The 13497-nt window shown below is 38.1% G+C and overlaps 1 protein-coding gene across 5 annotated transcripts in view; it reads right to left on the bottom strand.

The window, feature by feature from the left end:
* The window catches only part of ARID4B (AT-rich interaction domain 4B), a 420630-nt gene that overhangs the window by 296059 nt on the left and 111074 nt on the right, over positions 1-13497 (bottom strand). For all 5 annotated transcript variants that reach the window (XM_072409207.1, XM_072409204.1, XM_072409206.1 and 2 more), the window contains one exon: positions 2133-2223. In XM_072409207.1, coding sequence (XP_072265308.1) covers positions 2133-2223 — 91 coding nt within the window. The remainder of the gene's footprint in view (positions 1-2132; positions 2224-13497) is intronic.

The raw sequence follows: 13497 nt of genomic DNA, 5'->3' as shown, positions 1-13497 counted from the left end.
CTCCACTAGACCCGCTTCAATCAGGCTTTTGAGCAGCCCATTCCACTGAAACATCTCTTAATAAAGTGGCCAATTACCTAATCAGAGCTAAGTCACAAGGCAAACATTTCTCCCATCCTGTACCTAGATCTTCTGCTTTTGACATTGTTGATCACCCCCTTCAAATAAAAAATCATGAACTCTATTGCCATCAGTGACACTATCCTCTGTTTGCTTCCTATCTGTCCAACAGCTCCTGTGTACCAGCTACCAGTGTAGAATCAAATTCAAGCTCCTATGTATTGCATACAAATTCCTACACAACTCTTGTTTTACTTATCTTTCTGACCTGATACAAAAATGCACCCCTAGCTGCTCTCTTTACTCACCCAATGACCCAAAAATGACCTCCTCACTCGTAATCTTGTCACATGCATGGCTACAAGCACTTAAAACCCATCTTTTCAAACTTGCCTATCCGTCTTCTTCTGTCTCTTATGATTCAGTATATTTTTTATTAAGAAAAGGCATAGAAAAATATACCAAACATTTTGTATAACAATAAAATTCATACAAAAAATGTAAAAAAGGTTTCAAGTATGAATAACAGTGCAAATATTGCAAACATCAGGAACAGTAATGATCATACAATAAACATACAATAAACATAAAATCTAAGTTGGGGGCAAAATGGGCAGGGGCTTGGGGAGGAAAATGTGGGGGATGGAAGGCACTATTTGTTTGCAAGTAGAGTGAAAGTGACCTAAGGATTAGTAATTCAATTTCTGCAGAAGGAGAACCTAGCCTAATTTCAACTTGAAGGAAGTGCTATAAAGTTCTCAACAGGCCCAACATGTAGTAAATGTATCCATACAATCATTGTCAAAGACTCTAATTTCTTCCATTCTCATAATTTCATTGATCTTGGAAACCCATAAAGCCAAAGAAAGTGGGGTTGTTTGTTTACAGAATAACATAATAGGCTGGCGGGCTGCTGCCATAAGGTGACTGTGTAGGGCCTTTTTTGGAAATATAGAGAGTAGTCCCATTTCCGGAGTAGAAGTCAAAGTAGTAGCATAGAGGTCTGAGCATATTGCGAAGATATCTCTCCAGTATAGCTGCAAAACTGGGCAGGTCCACCAGATATGTAGGTAAGTACCTTCAGCCCATCTACACCTCAAGAAAGTACTGGGCACCAGGGGACATATATACGGTATAGTGAGACTACTCTATACCAATGTGATAAAATTTTGTAATTTTTCTCCTGTGTGTATCCACAAACAAAAGTTTTATGTGCCATTTCAAAGGCCGTGAGCCACTTCAGCTTCGATAAATTTCTGTTGAGGTCCTTATGCCATTCTGCTACAAATGTGGGTATCATTTTGTCATAGGTTTCCATGAGCATCTTTTAGAGCACAGAGACTAGGTGATGTGGAGTTTCTGCTAACAGATGTCTATGTATGTTAGGGGAAAGTTGAAGAGCCTTACAGAATTCTGCAAGCTGCATTTGTATTACCAGGATTGTGGAAATGAGGGATAAAAATTAGGAGAAATAAACGTACCCTGGGTAGAGTCCAAGAAGGGACTAAGGAGGAAAGAGAGGTTTAAGCACACATCCTACTTCTACAACATAATTGTGAATATCTTTCTTGATGTTTATCTCTTTTGCACTGCACACCATCCTTTCCTGCATGTGCTTTATCAGCACATGATAAAGATTCTAGTAACATAAGGGGGGTATGTAGTACATTTGTGGAAAATGATTTGATATTTAACATATTATTGTTTACTGGTTGTTTAATTTTTTCATCTTATTTCCTGTACCTTTTTATCTCTTTGATTATCTCTTTGATGAATGGTATTCAGTGTAATGAACAATGTATTGCATGTCCATCCCTAAAAAAAGTGAAGCACAATGGATAAAATTTGACACATGCAAAATGGATGTGTGATTTATATTTTTAATCTGATGATATATTGTTTTTATTATTACATGTTTTATGTTTTTATGCAAATATAAAAAAATAAGATATTTTAAGTCATCAGTTGCTTGTCTCAATACAACACCCCAGAAATATTTCACATACTGAGTGGTGTCAAATATGAAACAAGATAATAAAAAAACACTTTTATATTAGAAATATTATTCTTACCAACTGTGTACCAGCTTGCATCAGTTAATTTATTGATAACAGCTTCCTGATATGTTCCATCTGGCCTTTTTATTTCGACCATAGCTCCAATCTGTTAAAAAAAAAAAAAAAGTAGGGGGTTAAATCCATTATTTCTCGAAACATTGATTTACATACAAGTAACCGAACAATCAAGTGAATTTTACAGTTTATGGTTTCAGTGTTTTACAAATGCATATTATTTATAAAAATGAAATTTTGGGGGGGGGCGTGGCCGGAAGTGGAAGCGGATGGCAGCTTCTGCTTGAGGCTTTGTAGCGTGACCGAGCACCGGGATACTTAGCGACTATATTCTTGGCGTTTTTTCTTCTCATCCTTATCTGGGAAGGTACCGGGCACCAGTGTATTGCGATGGGCAAGCGAAAAACAGGCTCCACACCACGGAAACTGACTGAATTTTTCACGGCCTCGGAACAGCCCGGCCAAGATGGCGCAAGTAGGCGGGCCTCCAAAAATCACAGGAGTCCGAATGGCTTACATAATCAGATTGAGGAGGACGCCACAAAAGAGGGGAACTCAGATACCACGTCCCGTTCCTCATCTGCTCATGCAAGCCCAGTCAAATCCAAACTGAAGCTGGCGAACTCGGAGGAAACTCTACACAGGGTAAGTCCAGCTATATTCCCTATATCGGAAGAATCCGAACCTTTAGATCCTATAGGGACTTTCCCTACTTCCGACTGCCCAGTTTCGGATACCACCCTTAAGGAGATGTTAATATCATTACGCAGTTCCTTACACCAAGACTTTTTATCGTTAATCCACCAAATTAAAAATGATGTGCACAAATTAGGAGACAGAGTGGATCACATTGAGCATAAAATGGGAGAGTATGCAGAAGCACATAACGAAGTGGTGGATTCACTTACTACTACACAAGATACCTTGCAGCAAGTCCAATTAAAACTTGCCAACATGGAAGATCACTCAAGAAGGAATAATATTAAATTTAGAGGAATTCCAGAATCAGTACCTCCATCGGAACTGAGTAATTATCTATCTCAACTCATCTCGGTACTGATACCCGGAGCTGCTCCCTTTGAATTGCTGATTGATAGAGCTCACAGGCTACCTAAGCCTGCGCATCTTCCTGAAAAAATACCTAGAGACGTATTGGCGAGGATTCATTTTTTTCACATCAAAGAACAAATAATGGCTAAATCAAGACAGGAATCTAAACTACCGGACCCCTATTCTAATATTAATATGTTCTCGGATATATCTCAGGCTACAGTATTAGCGAGGAAAAAATTTTTGTCGGTGACCCAAACCTTAAGGGAGCATCATATTCAATACAGATGGGGCTTTCCAGTTAAGCTTATTATTTTTCGCAACGGATCCACTTATACAGTTAGGAATCCTCAACAGGGTTGTGATCTACTTGAAAGTTGGGACATTCACTCAAATATACAACCTAATTCATCTAAATCTGGAGCAAACCTAGGCCGCTTATCAGCAGATTGGAAACAAGCCTAAATTATGTTCTGGATGGAAGAAAACTTGCACTATACACAGCAATCCGGTGCACGTGTCATGTCTCAAGTTCCCCTCAATACTGATGTGCAGTTTGAGGCTGCAATATGGATCAGTAATGGTCCCTTCTTTTTACTTCTTTCTCAAAGATGAGAAACTTAGGTTTTATACCTTGTTTTTGTTATATTTCTGTTTCTTTTTTCACAATGGCTCTGATGTTTATATTTTGTTTTTTATTGACAAAATGGCTATTCCTTCCCAACATATTATGCTCCCATATAATGAAAGTAATTACCTCTTTGGAGGCTACAAATATGGATAATGGGGCTCCATATCCTTTCTATCAATGCTAAAGGGCTTAACACCCCCTTTAAAAGGCATGCTATTTGGGATGAAGCAAAAAGGCACGGCTCTAATATTCTATGTATCCAGGAAACTCACTTCAAAAAGGACAATGTACCATATTTCTCTCATAGAGACTTTCCTCATATTTTTCATTCTACTTCTTTACAAAAGAAAAAAGGTGTGACAATTGCAATCAAATCAGAGGTATCTTTTTCCCTGATTCAGCAGGACATCGATCCAGAAGGAAGATATATCATCTTAGTAGCTAAATTCAACAACGTAACAAGAACATTAGTATCTGTGTATGCCCCAAATGTTCACTCAGTCAAATTTTTGAGTTATGTGCTTAAAAAGATGAAGAAAATTCAAGAAGGCTCTCTTGTAATTTGTGGTGACTTTAATAGTGTTCCGGATGTTTCATTGGATACATCTAACAGCAAGAAATACACCAGACCGACTCCGAAATCAGTAATGCGTAAGGAAGAACTTTTTGATGTTTGGCGCTGTCTTCACTCCGCCGAAAAGGATTACACCTTTTTTTCAACTCCTCACCAATCTTACTCAAGAATTGATCTATTCTTGGTAGATAAATGGACATTGCAGCAAGTATCCTCATCTTCTATTCATAATATTACTTGGTCTGATCATGCACCGGTGTCTATGTGTATTAGTGCGAATAATGGTTCTTCACTCTCCTATCTTTGGCGAAATGATGCATCGCATCATTGTTCGCATGTAACTCTACTAAGAGTAAAATTCTGCAAAATTTACAAGAATTTTTTCATCTAAATGAATCACCCGAAGTGGCTCCAACTACTCTGTGGTGTGCCCATAAGGCTTATATTAGAGGGATGTTAATCCAACTTTCAGCAAATGAAAGGAAAAGGAGAAGACAGCATATAAATGCAATACTAGAGAAAATTAGAAACTTAGAAGCACTCCATAAAAGCAAAGTTAATTCTCAGATATCCCAACAACTGTTTAAATATAGACAAGAACTGCGTTTGCTGCTTATAGAGAAACAAGAGAAAATCTTTCGAAGTACTAAAACCACTTACTATGCGCAAGGTAATAGAGCAGGTAAATTATTAGCTTCCAAAATTAAAAATAAACGCATAAAGTGCTCATTACCTTTTCTATTTCATCATAAATCAAACACTCAACTATTTAACCCTTTAGATATGGCTAACGCATTTAAAGATTACTATCAGGAATTATACAATCTTAAAGATGACAAACAAATAAATCCCCCTAAGAAAAAAGTAATTAATTCATTTTTGCAAACAGTAAATCTGCCTACTTTATCGGAAGATCAAAGGGATATACTCAATAAACCAATTTCTCCCTTAGAGATTGAAAAAATCATCAAAGGGTTACCTGGAAACAAGTCTCCAGGAATCGATGGTTTTACGGCTGAGTACTATAAAACCTTTAAAGAACCACTTATTTTACGTATGTCTTTTCTATTTAACCAAATTATCTCGGATGGTTATTTCCCTGAGGAAATGCTCAGAGCTATCATAATTACTATCCCTAAAGAGGGGAAAGAACCATCTTACCCCCAAAATTTTCGGCCAATTTCATTACTAAACACGGATCTAAAAATATTTGCTAAATTAATTGCAGTAAGACTTCAAGAATGTCTTCCTTCCTTAATTCATGGTGATCAGGTAGGTTTCGTTACTGGTAGACAAGCCTCTGATGCGACCCGCCATATGATTAATTTACTAACAATTGCGGAGAAATCTGGTAAACCAACAATTTTTCTCACTCTAGACGCAGAGAAAGCCTTTGATAGAGTACATTGGGGCTTCCTACGTGCAGTTCTACAAAAATTTGGACTAGAGGGGTCAATTCTATCAGCTATCATGGCACTATATACATACCCTTCTGCTCAGGTTTTTTTGTCTAATATGTTGTCTTCTCCTTTCAATATATCTAATGGAACACGCCAAGGTTGTCCTTTATCACCAACTCTCTTTGCACTGATAATGGAACCTTTTGCACAATCTGTTAGAGATAACCACGATATACATGGGATACGAGTTGAGGAATCTTTGCATGCTATAGGATTATTTGCAGATGATGTGATTCTCTCATTAGTCGATCCACAGAGCTCACTAACAGCTGTGCTGCATATACTTGAGGCATTTGGATCGGTGAGTTATTATAAAATTAATGATGCGAAATGTAGGATCTTACCAGTTAATATTCCCCCTGCATTAAAAGAGCAATTATCGAGGAATTTTCCATTTGGTTGGGCTACGTCCAGTGTCTTATATCTGGGTATCCAGTTGACCACTCCACTGGCTTCCTTAATTCACACCAACTTTACAACTTTGACAGGAGTGGTAAAAAAAGATATTGTTAAATTATCAAAAGTAGAATTATCCTGGATAGGCCCCATAGCAGCCTTTAAAATGGTGGTATTGCCGAAAATTCTTTATCTATTTAGGACCATACCTGTGGTTATTCCCCAATCTATTATTTTCTCTTTGCAAAAGTTGATAAGGAACTTTGTATGGAATGATAAAAAACCACGTATATCCCAGTCATTATTATTTAGAACTAAGAAAGTGGGTGGAATGGGAGTGCCAAATATCTTGGATTATTATCTAGATTCTTTGATAACCCATGTGGAAATATGTATCAATTCAGACAAAAGTACAAGATGGCTAGATATTGAAAGAAAGTTCATACCAACTGGTAATTATCTGGCTTTTCTGATGGCTAATTTACAATTATCAATAGAACCACAGGTGCGCTTACCTACAATTGAGGCTATGATATTTATTTGGGGAAAAGTACAAAAAAAAAGACATTTTAATATAAGAACAGTACCAATCCCAGTACCTTTGCAGTACTTTGAACTTCTTATCCCAGATTTTAATATCCAACTCTGGTATAGGCTGGGATATCAATATCTTTCGGACCTACCTCACTTCCACTCCTTTCTTAATCAATTTAAACTGTCAAATGAACCACCTTCTGAAATCTCTTCCGGAACAAGGAATGGTGATCCCAGAAGTTCTTTGGAATAGAAGTAAAAAGATTACTTATTGCAAGGGAGGTATCTCTCTGTATTATAACTTGATTCAGAATAAAAATGACTGGAGTAGAATTCACATTTTTGCTATTTGGGAGCATGACTTACAGACTTCATTTACGCTCTCCCAATGGAAAATCGCAATTAGCTATAGTTCCAAAGCTTCTAAATGTATTTCACACTGGGACACGTACCAAAAAATCTTATATAGGTGGTACAGAACTCCACTCAGATTATCGAAATTTGTTCCAGATTACTCCCCTTTGTGCTGGAGGAAATGTGGAGACATAGGTACATATTTACACATGTTATGGGAATGCAAAAATTTACGTAGTTTCTGGAATTCTATCTTTGTACTAATCTCAAATGTTACAGGAGTACTAACTAGTCCAAATGCAGCATTAGCATTATTAAACTTGGGACTGGGGAACTTCCCACCTTGTTTTCGTACTTTGATTACTGACATTCTTATCGCTGCCCGACTTTCTATAGTTACCAAATGGAATCACTCTACCACACCTAATCTTTCAGATGTGATATCAATGATTCATATAAATTATCATTATGAAGGTGCTTTAGCTCTTAGCACTTTTCAAACTCATAAGTTTTATATAAACTGGAATATGTGGGAAAAATTCTTACCCACTACTCATTACGATAAGTAAACAATGCAATCATCTTCATAGAACAAACTATTGTTAATTGTTAATAATAATGACCATTGTGTATGTTATGTCTTGTTTTTCTTTTTTTCTCTTTCTTGTTTCCCTTTTTCTCTTTCTGTAATGTTTTGTAACAAAAAAAAAAAAAATTCTCAAAAATTATTTGGAAAAAAAAAAAAATGCAATTTTGTATGTAAATATTTTGTTAGATGCTGCTGATCTTTTATGGGCAGACTGTGTGACAAAATGTTTCGGGTTTTTACCTATGAACAGATAAAAGAAGAGAAAGCCTGGCTATTTGTTTGTTGTGGCAATGTATTAAATATAGTGTACAATTCAATTCCTAATTTCAGGAATGAAAATCCCAAAAGGTACAAGTATTTTTCAAACAGCACGCATCAATAAGAGTGAGTTGCACCCCATTGTGTCTGATGGCACGGGGGTAACTTGTGACCTATTAATTAGACAAATTATCACTAACAATGTAAGAGAAAAATACGGATTGTGTCTCTTAACAATGTGTGTTGTTTGAAAAATACTTTTACCGTTTGTTATTTTCATTCCTGAAATTAAGGAATAGAATTGTACACTTGACACATCAAATACTTCAGAAATACATCACAGAAAAATGCAATCCGTATGGTCTTGGCATACAGATATTCCCAAATGTCAAGAAGACAGAACTAATCAAAGACAAATGGGAAGATGCACTAACTAGATGTTCGGAAGAACTGAGTAGGATTCTCATTATCTATTACGAAACGGATCTCAGCAAGATCAATGGAGAACTCCAAACCCTTCAAAACCATAGCAAATCACTTATTGGTTCTACTAACTTTCAGGATAATTTTGTGGGTTTGAAAAACCACTTGGTGAAATTCAATGTATCAATCATCAGCAAAAAAGATAAATTCCAAAGGGGCAAATGGTCCTTCATTAACAAAAAAGAATACAAACCTCCAACCCTATACTAGACCCACGCTCCCAACACAGGTACCCCAACCAAACCCCACCCCTCTAATTCCCACTCCTCCTCACTTGCCTGACCCTGCCCCCCAGCCCCCCAGGCCCACCCATCCACTTCTCATTCTCCCTTTCCAGTTTCCTCCCTCTTTTTCATCTTCCCTACCACCACGAAGTAGTCCTTGATCCCAAAAGAGCTCGCCCTACCCCACCCTACCACCCCTACCACCGCCCCCTAGTGCATCATCATCTCTCACCTCTGTGCTGGCACTTCTCACACTACCCAGATTCCCCACCACCACCTTGGATCCCCTCTCAACCGTTTTAGGTTTACCTATCGCTAGTCCTCCTGACTACCCCTCATTACTCACAGTGCTTTCACTAACATCCCCTACATCGAAGACCCATACCACCAACTTGAACTTCTCAATTCATGACACTTCAGCCATTCTGGAGACTAACAAGGCACCTGACCTACAAACTCTACAGATTTCCGAACCCATCACTCTTACACCACCTATCAGCACCTCACTTCAACCATCAGGACCCACAATTCCATCTTGTAATCCACCACTAGGTCCAACAACCTTAACCTCCAGTGTAGGCCAGCTATATATATGTTTCGCATTACCCATCTCCCATCCCCAAAGAAAGCTCCATGGACCAATACCTCCTAAGAACGAACAAGGACTCAAAGACCTAGAGGTTGTCAATCTTTCCAGCTATACATTGACACCAACAGAAGAGGAAGTCTCTTTTTGTCCACCTAATAACTATAACAAATTTGAAATAATAATGAAAGAACAATTTTCTATTTGCCCACAATCTACTTCCTAAATGCCTATACGACCCGGTGCTGGAAGATGCTTATATCAACACTTTAACCACATAGAAAGACAAAGACTTCAAAATAGAACACTTTAGAACTCTTTGTGATCTTTTGGAACTATTAATGGAAAAGGAACCTCACAATTCAATCGAAAACACATTACAAACATTAGATCCCAAAAGGGACTCACTTTCCAGGAAACCAAAATCTGGATTTTTTCCAGAGCTCTTGTTAAATCCTCGGATACAACTCTTTGTAGACTTAGTCACAAGCAATATACTTAAAAGCAATCTGGTAGGTGGGCCCACTTCACACAATTTTACGCCCACCATGGTGAAAGCAATTCAGAATCTTAAGAATAAAAGGAATATCGTCATTAGGGCATCAGACAAGGGAGGCAATATTGTAACACCTCCCATTACAAATCCATATGTCTCCGAATCCTAAACAACAAAGAATGGTATCAACCAATTTCGGGTGATGTTTTTGAAACTTTCAGAATAGAATTTCATAACTTGACCTGGACCTATTATTGACAAAAATACGAAGGACTATCTCCTAATCGCACACCCACTTCCCCCCACATTTTACATCTTACCAAAAATGCATAAGAACCTTTTCGATCCCACAGGACGACCAAAAGTTTCAGTTATTCACTCCATAGCATCACATGCAAGTGAAATTGTAGACTCTTATCTGCAACCACTAGTAGAACAAATACCATTGTTTTTGAAAGATACCATAGAACTATTGAAATCAAAAAACAATAATTAATTGTGTGTTATTCAACCCCATGTTCAACTCCACCCAGAATGCCTCAACCTCATTGCTTGTTTCAACCGCAATTTCTTCTTTCACATTCACTTTTAGATCACTTCTCACATACATACAAACAGACAGACACCACCACCCTTTCGTTTGACCATCTTTACGAAAGAGAGTATACCCAAAAAGATTGACAACCCAGTCATGCGAATAACAAAGCCAGGATTCGGCAACACCAACTAACTCAAAATCCTCCTCACTCATTAATGCTTCCAACTCCCCTATCTTGTTTGCTAGGCTTCTAGCATTGATGACAGGCTCTTTAAACCATTGCTGCTTTTACCATCGCTGTTTGCCAAATCCTTTTGTTTTTTAGTACAATTATTACTGCACAATTCAATGTTTGTTTGTAACATGGGAAGCTCCTTACAATTATCCATAACCCTCCCTCCAACTATCCCATCAATGTCTGACCCCTGACTAACCTTTCTGCCACCTTATTTAACTATCCCACCCCCCTCTGTCCTAGTTTAAATATCCCTCCACCATTCCCCTAAATCTTTCCCCTAGCACAGCACACCCTCTTTCATTTAGGCGCAAACCATCTCTGGCATAAAGGTTGTACCCCAATGAAAAGTCAGCTCAGTGCTCAATGAACCCAAACCCTTCCCTATTGCACCAGGACTTAAATTAGTTGGGATTTGTCTAGAACACATTGGGACGGATATCTTATTAAGAATTCGTAATGCTGTTATTTTCTGATAATTTAGGTTCACTAAGAGTTGTGATTTATACTGTGATTATATACAATTCATACAATTCAACTATAAGTTTGCTCAAAAACCCTTCTTTTTGTTATTTATGGATATGGATCTTTTTGTTATTATGGATATATTAGGAAATAATTGGGACGAATTTATGTCGCAAAAAGAAGAAAAATGTGAGGATGCTCAGCCAAATAGGTCAAAAATCAATTCTTTGATATTCAAATTTAATTTTATATTGGAGAAGAAATCAACAACATATTGGTATATAAAATTTTTACAAAAATATATATTGGAGGGCATCGCAGTCTAAATTTTTCAAAATATACAACACGTAGATTGGATAAAAAATGAGTGGGAGAATGCACTCAAAGATTGTTCTAGTAAATTAATGCAACTTTTGGTGACCTATTACAAAAGAAAACTAGGAATTTTGGAAAATCAAAGTAAGGATATTTAGTTAGAAAACCTTAAATTGGTGGAATTTATTGAACAATATAAATCCCTCAAGCAACACATTGAGAGTTTTAATATGGATGTGTATAATAAAAAGGACAGAAAGTTTCAAAAAAATAAGTGGATCTTCCTCAGAAAGAGAGCATACAGATGGGACCCTACCAAAAGTAAACACAACTACTGGCTCACATCCCACCAATGTGGATCGTCATTTAGAATCCACTTATGCATAGACATCATTTCAACCTTCTGATCATACTTCCAACACTGACACTATCACCAAAGCTCCTCCCTTTACACGATTTACACAGGGGAAAAAATGTTATAAAAGTGATTTGGATGACAATTTCAAACAAGATCCAAAATGCAAACCTCTCTCTCCACTGACACCCCTTCAGCACTACCAACTGCAGTAACCACGTTGTCACTACACACTTCCTCTGGTATGAATACTTTAGTTACATATACCACCTCAGGGTCCTATAGCAATGCTGACTCAGCTACAAATCTTTCAATTCCGACAGTTTTAGAATTGACACCCTCTTCCTCAACTTCACCTCTCTTCACCGGTCAACTTGTCCTATTACCAATAGTGTTGGTGTTCGTATTCGGGTTGTCCTTATATTCTACCCGAATATGGCTGTTTGAATTCAGATGGACCCGACCCGAAAAACATGGGATATAACGGTGCAAATTCGTGTGTAAAAGAATGTGTAAAAAAATTATTGTTAAAGTAGTTTATTGAATATGTGTGCTTTGTGTATATAACTTTTATTTTCTTATAGTTTCCCCATTCATCACTTCTAGTGCTCTGTGATTGGCTGAGAAAAGGTAAACTCTGATGACAGATTCAGCGTCATCAGGATTTTTGTTTCCCCAGCCAATCACAGAGCACTAGAAGTGAAATAATGGGGAAACTTGTCCCCATTTAGCCTCTTATGCCCTGTGGATCCCGCGGCCAGTATTCATTGAGAACAGTGTGCGATCCGTGACACTAGAGGTTAAATGGGGACAACTCAAAACCTCTAGTGCTCTCTGATTGGCTCAGGAAAGCTTTCCTCAGCCAATCAGGTAACACTATCCCTATTCCTGGATAGAGTTTCTCTATCCATGAACACAGGACTCCCTGTGTTCTTGGATAGGGAAACTTTATTCAAAAACACATACTACTAGTAAAGGGCTGCAAGAGCAATCAGGGGAGCGGAGCTATCAGCTCTGCTCCCCTGATTGCTCTTGCATTTGTTCACGGTACCTAAAAATATCTCCCTATTCGATTGAATAGCTGTGGAATCAAATAGTGAGATATTCGACCAACACAAATTACCAATGCCTTCTATTCCTCATTCAACTTTTAGCTTCCAAGCCATTCCCAAAGCACAAAGGAAAGACTCTTTTTTAGGTCATCTCTCAAAACCAATGCCATCCCCAAAGGGATCGAAGGGATCGATCCAGAGCTTCCTTTCGAAGGTCCCAAACACAAATCAGAACTAACAATTATTACCTTATCATCATATGAATTATCCACTATAGAGGAAGATGTCCTTAAAAGAGACTTGTCCTTCTGCCCTTCAGGGAGACTTAATCAATTTGAACTAATGAAGGACATTTATCTATTTGCAAGGAAAATGTAAATTGACTTTAAAACTAATGTTTAAAAGTCAGTTCACACCTAATATACCACAAGACATTTCTCATTTGAGAGGCCTTAACATTCAAGATTTTCGAATGGTTAAGATGTTACAGGAGGCGTGGCTTCGTGATGGTGGCGTGAGGAAGCTTTCTCCTGAGCTCCTGCTGCCTCCACCGTACTTTTCAGCCTGGCAGCCTCCGCAGCCGAACATCTCCCCCCTCAGTCGCATGCCGTGAGGCAGGAAAAAGCCGGGTCCCAGGAAAGCGGGTAAGGAGACCGTGCTAGCCCGCTATTTTACCCCGCAGGGCTCTTCTACTGTGCAGCACGTGGCACCCAGTATGGCATCAGCCAGCTCCTCTTCCCCTTCCCTCACTGTGGGAGCCTCTGTATCCT

The sequence above is a fragment of the Pyxicephalus adspersus genome, chromosome 4 (genome assembly GCF_032062135.1).
Source record: "Pyxicephalus adspersus chromosome 4, UCB_Pads_2.0, whole genome shotgun sequence".
NCBI lineage: Eukaryota > Metazoa > Chordata > Amphibia > Anura > Pyxicephalidae > Pyxicephalus > Pyxicephalus adspersus.
The sequence above is the reverse complement of the archived record's forward strand: the minus strand, read 5'-3'. Positions and strand labels throughout refer to the sequence as shown.